The sequence below is a fragment of the Berghia stephanieae genome, chromosome 1, assembly GCF_034508935.2.
Source record: "Berghia stephanieae isolate SIO BIC M18660-M18661 chromosome 1, UCSD_Bste_1.3, whole genome shotgun sequence".
NCBI lineage: Eukaryota > Metazoa > Mollusca > Gastropoda > Nudibranchia > Aeolidiidae > Berghia > Berghia stephanieae.
In genome coordinates, this window is record NC_088360.1 from 5,358,797 (window position 1) to 5,364,796 (window position 6,000).

A 6,000-nucleotide genomic window follows, 5' to 3' on the forward strand; every position below is an offset into this window, starting at 1 on the left:
TTACAATTACACTACTTGAGACTGAGCCATTAGCGCAACCACTTTTAGTACATGCCTATCTGCCAGATCGGATGGCCGTCCAGTTTGTGAGCATCTATCATTGTGTTTTGACTCACCAACGACGCATAAAATTAACAATGTTACATTATACGATGGGAGTGGGGGTTGGGGTGAGGTGGGGGTGGGGGGGGGGGTGGGGTCCGATAGCACTCGCTTCACACGCAAAGGGGACGAAATCGATCCTGAGTGAAGTCAAGAATTTCAACGACACCCCCCCCCCCCACTAGCAGTGATTGGGTAGCTGGGTCTGTCAGATTTGGAGGAAAGTACTTTGCAATAGACTAGCATCCTATCCAAAGGGTAGCAAGCAATTGCTATTGTTCGTTATACGCTGTAGAAACCGGGATAACCTCTGGCTCCATGAGCCTAATGGCTCTGAAGAACTCCATTGTCCGACCCGACGCAATGGCCTTTTCAATAGATTATCTGTGTAAAACAATGAAAGGTGTTCAAAATCTGGAAAGACCATCGTTTTTTGGCTGGTTGGCATCCATTGAGGATGGCTATGGTCATTGTCCATGACTTGTCAAACAACCACAATACAGCAAACGTGTGTTATAACAACAACAATCACCAAATTATCATCTAAATCAAATACTCCCGTGTGTCCAGGTCTATAGCAAGTCCTGGGCGGAAACAGTTGTAGGTACCTGAATATTCTGGTGGTTCGAAAATTATGACCAAAATATAAACAGAATAAATACCAATTTATACATAGTCCATTATTAAATCAGTACCAAAGTAATTATTAAATAAGATCAAAGGATAAAAAGAGAGGATTTGATTGCCAGTAATAGGCTTACATTTTAGTATCTAAAAGTTAAAAGCTTGGCACATTTCATAGTTCTGCATATATAAAATTGAACAATGGCTTCCCATAAGAAGCCTCTGTGGTCTGAGCAGCCCCCCCCCCCCCCCATCCCCTCTTCCCCCTATTATTAAAAGATTGGAGATAAAAAGCTCGCTATTAACGGGTGTTTTTTGCATTGTCATCATCTTCATTGACGTCATACGGTCATTCTTATTCTATTAAATTTCGAAATATTTTTTTTCCTCTTTTTGCAAAGGGAGATTACTATGAAATAAAGTTAGTCAAAAGTCATATCATAATACACTAAATTCGTTCCATTTTAATGTCAAAGTCTAACCGACATCAAAGGGTTGGTTACTTTTTTCTCGTCCTGTGGTCGCTACGTAAAATAATTTATCTCGAAAATTACTTAGTTTTCCTGAGCTCCACCCCGTCATTATCCATCAAAGAAAGCTCGAGATAAAAAAAAAAAAAGGTCTTCCGAGTTTTTATTTGTTGGTTGTTCATGACTTAATTGTTTGTTTGGATGGAGTTACAGTTACACAGTTTATGACAACATCCATTGTTCAGATAAAAAAAACAACAAAAACAACAAAAAACTGAAAGTGATAGTGTTATGAATGTTTCTTGATCGAATATGGAAAGGAGAAGAGAGATAGAAAGGTGTGGGCGGGGGAGTGAGAGATTTGTCTTTAGGGTCTATTCCAAGGAAAGACTGGAATAACAAAGTGAGCTAAGGCGCGTTGACTTGCTCAAGGCCACACAGCGGAGCGGCGGATGATCGAACTCGGTATCTTTTGGGTACGAAGCACAGACCGTATCTCTGAGCCACGCTGCCCCATATATATATATATATATATATATATATATATATATATATATTATATATATATATATATTATATATGGCATTTTAATATATATATATATAAATACACATATACATATAAGAGAGAGAGAGAGAGAGAGAGGAGAGAGAGAGAGAGAGAAAGAGAGAGAGAGAGAGAGAGAGAGAGAGAGAGAGAGAGAGAGAGAGAGAGAGAGAGAGAGAGAGAGAGAGAGCCAACATAAAGTGCAGCATTCATAATGAACGTGTGATGAATACAGACTTTGTCTTGGAGCAACGATCTACCAACTGGCGCTGATATGACCATAAGGTGTTGCAAGCGCCGTAAAACCCCTAAAAACATACAACGATCTACCAATTTCATGATGCTCTCTTGAGTCTGAATACAAACTATAATTTATTTCTTTAAAAGACAAAGTGTGCAGGATTGGTGGTGAATGGGTTTTACTACACTGCTTTGTTCTGAATTAAAAAAAAACTAAAAAAAAAAAAAAAGACAACAAAAAAACAAAAACAAAAACAAAACAAAACAAACAGGTTATAAACATATTTGGCCGGAAAACTCGTCCTTCAAATAACAATCGATTAAAATGACTCTCATGACTTCGCGAAGTCCCGGATTTGAGCACGTTTAATGGATATTGCCGGACTTTTTGGCCGGAAAACTCGTCCTTCGAATAGCAATAGACTGTTAAGTGTTGCTATTGGCCAGGGACCCCTTGTAAAGCGTTTTGAGCACGTTTAGTGGATATTGCCAGATATTTTGGCCGGAAAACTATCCCTTCAAATAGCAATAGAAACATTGTAATATCGCCTAACGAGCGTCATGTCCTGTCCTACTGTTAAGTGTTGCTGTTGGCCAGGACCCCTTGTAAAGCGCTTTGGGCACGTTTAGTGGATATTGCCCGACATTTTGGTCGGAAAACTCGTCCTTCAATTTAAAATGACTCTCATCACTTCGCGAAGTCCCGGGTTTGAGAGTTTTTGCCAAGATGAGAATCATCTTAATCGATCGACAATTGTGCGGTCATGTGGTCTTGTGGTATGACACTCGCTTTCGGATCGGAAGGTCCTGGGTTCCAGCCTCGCTCGGCGCAAAGTTGGGTCCTTGGAAAATGCTCTTTACTCAAATTCTCTCACCATACTCAGGTGTAAAATGAGTAACGCGTTGTCTCTGTCCGAATTATTGTAATATCGCCTAACAGGCGTCATGTCCTGTCTTACTGTTAAGTGCTGCTGTTAGCCAGGGACCCCTTGGAAAGCGCTTTGATCACGTTTAATGGATATTGTGCTATATAAAAGTTCTATTAAAAAAATTAATTTGGATGAGTTTTTTTTTTTTGTTCGACAATTTAAATACGTGTTTTTTTTTCCTTCAGTGTAAGGCAGTGCAGGTGGCTAGCGAAACTCAAAGTTTGATAAGGCAAGAGATGATATTATATGAAGCAAGTGTAAAATCATATCTAGTAATTGCAATAAATATCCGCTGTATCATATTCATCTCATGATTTCGGATTAAGAATAAATAAATAATAAATAAGTCAATAAATAAATAATTTAATATATTGCAAATATAATATATTTGATTTACGGACATAAAATCAATCCGTCTAGATGTTTTTAAACACCAAAATTTACATTTATATTAATCGCACGATACTTTACTACTATTAATAATTGAAATATTTTTCATCAATAACTTAAAAACTGTAAATAGGTGAAAATGGAGTCACACCCACGTGATTGGATAATGGTGTTCGTTTAAATAGGTCTGGAAAGAAGAAAAAAATAACTGAACACATAATTTTTTATCTACCTTTTTGAGCCATGCCAGTTTTGTTTTCGTATTTGTGGATGAGGGCATCGGCCTGGGCTAGGGAGAGGGGAGGGTAAAGGATTTCGTTCAGACGAGGATCTCTCTGTTGCTTGTTCAGGAAGTCGCAAAATTGCTGAACTGTTAAGTAAGGCTTTTTCTTGGCTCCTCTGAAAAAGGACGAAGAATATTGTCCATTTTGACAACGGTAAAACCAGTCCATATTTCCGTTACACTATCTGACCAAATATGTACACATCCAGGACAACTCTAGGCTCATCCTTTGTACACATTCATTACTGTCGCACTCCGGGTAAAGACGTAGGTATTTATAATAATGGTCAGAAAACTCGTCCTTTATATATCGATCGATTATAATGACCATCTTCTTGGGGAAAACTTGGGGAAAACTCTCAAACCTGGGACTTCACGTACGATCAGTGTTTGGAGGACGAGTTTTCTGGCCAAAATTTCAAAAACGCTTTTTTCCAGAGTAGATACGGCAGATGGGCGAAAGGCAAACAAAGCAAGCAATATGGAGCAGAGAATAAATCATAATAACTGAAGAAAGATAACAAGAGAAGAAACACAAGAAACACTACATTTTGTCTCTAAATAAATCTAATTGAAGATAAATCAACCAGCGGATCAGGAATAGCACTACGATTCGGGAGACCCGATTTCGAACCCCGCGAAATCTCCTTTTTCCCCATTGACTGAGGAACTTAGGCCCTGCGACTCACTTTTGTGGCGCTGCACTGCGGCAGACGCACGAGTTATCCTGGTTCTTTCTCGAGATTGTCTCAAAAGAAAAAAAAAGGATCCGTTGGCGATAAATAAAGGGAATTCTCTTTATCTATTTTGTCATCGTTTTAAGTAATATACCCTGGCCACAAGAGATAAAAAAAAAGTTTGAACTTAAGAAGAATGGTCGATTTAATGTTTTTTAAATCAAAAGTTGCATTCACCGGATAATATGTATAAATTTGTCTCAACGGGCATTATAATTTTATTTACGTACTCCATCTCCTTGCTCCATGTATTTTACACTGACTAATTATCTCCACCATTAAAAATGAATGATTGAAAACCTGCGACGTTTACATATATGCAGGTCTGACATCCTAACTTACTTATGGGCCGAGTCTAACATTGTTGTAATGGACAATATTTTGTGTCATTTTCTTTGAGATATCCATTACAACAGTGAGCCCATAAGGAATTCGGTTATCAGACCTGCAAATAAGTGCATGTCGTAAACGTGGGATTTAATACAATCTAGATAATTATTGCTTAAAATGTAGCTAAAATGCAGTGAAAAACTAATAATAAAATAATGCCATACAAAATATTACACTTATAAAATAATTACAGTTTATCAAAAGCCACGTGTACAATCATTTTTAATGTGTATCCATTTTTTTGGGACACCCTGTAGACGAACTTACAAATCCTCAAAAATCTTTGAAACTTCAGATCGTCCCGTCAGTCGGATGTAAAAGTTGAAAAAGTTATCGAATGAGAACTTTTGTGGGTTAATGGTATCGGTCTGTGGAAAAAAAAAGACAAAGAAAAATAAACGCTTTAAAATTAGAATCCTTGTTCTCTCACTGTACTCATATATAAAATGCGTACCTGGTTGAAAAAATGTAATACAGCCTAATTGTTATCAGGCGTCATTTGTCTCGTCTTACATCTTTAGTGTTGCTTTAAGAAGTAGTAGTAGAAGTAGTAGTAGAAGTAGTAGTAGTAGTAGTAGTAGTAGTAGTAGTAGTAGTAGTAGTAGTAGTAGTAGTAGTAGTAGTAGTAGTAGTAGTAGTAGTAGTAGAAGAAGAAGAAGAAGAAGGTGAAGAAGAAGAAGAAGAAGAAGAAGAAGAAGAAGAAGAAGAAGAAGAAGAAGAAGAAGAAGAAGAAGAAGAAGAAGAAGAAGAAGAAGAAGAAGAAGAAGAAGAATTGCACGATGTTTATTACAACTGGTCGAAAGAAGTAGCTATTTAGTGGTTCATTTCACACCTAAGCAAAAGACCAGTGATTCTCTATGGGTACGGGAAGTAGGATATAAATAAATAGTTATAACCAGACCCCTGAGTACTCGGAATAAAAACAAAACACTCTTTATTTTATAATCTTGGTCATAAAACTCGTCCTTCAATATCGATCAATTAAAATGGCCGTCAACTTGTCAAAAGATTTCTAACCTCAGTCATCCTTGGAGACTTCCGTGAAGCCCCAGGTTTGAGAGATTTTGACAAGACGTGGGTCATTTTAATCCATCGATACTTGAAGGGCAAGTTTTCTGGCCAAAATTCAAAAAGTTTGTTTTTACCAGTTACCAGAGAACGGCAGAAAAGTCGTGGGCCCCGAGGCTTAAGAAATGATGTACGCCGATTAAAGCGCATCGTTTTTATCACCCTATATACCCTATATTATATATATATAATATATATATATATATATATATATATATATA

General features: G+C 37.4%; 1 protein-coding gene across 3 annotated transcripts in view; it reads right to left on the minus strand.

Annotated features, from left to right (window-relative positions):
- The window catches only part of LOC144966522 (1-phosphatidylinositol 4,5-bisphosphate phosphodiesterase classes I and II-like), a 216,609-nt gene that overhangs the window by 53,323 nt on the left and 157,286 nt on the right, over positions 1-6,000 (minus strand). For all 3 annotated transcript variants that reach the window (XM_078903172.1, XM_078903163.1, XM_078903156.1), the window contains exons 8-9: positions 4,979-5,079; positions 3,534-3,700 (exon numbers count right to left, since the gene is read on the minus strand). In XM_078903172.1, coding sequence (XP_078759298.1) covers positions 3,534-3,700; positions 4,979-5,079 — 268 coding nt within the window. The remainder of the gene's footprint in view (positions 1-3,533; positions 3,701-4,978; positions 5,080-6,000) is intronic.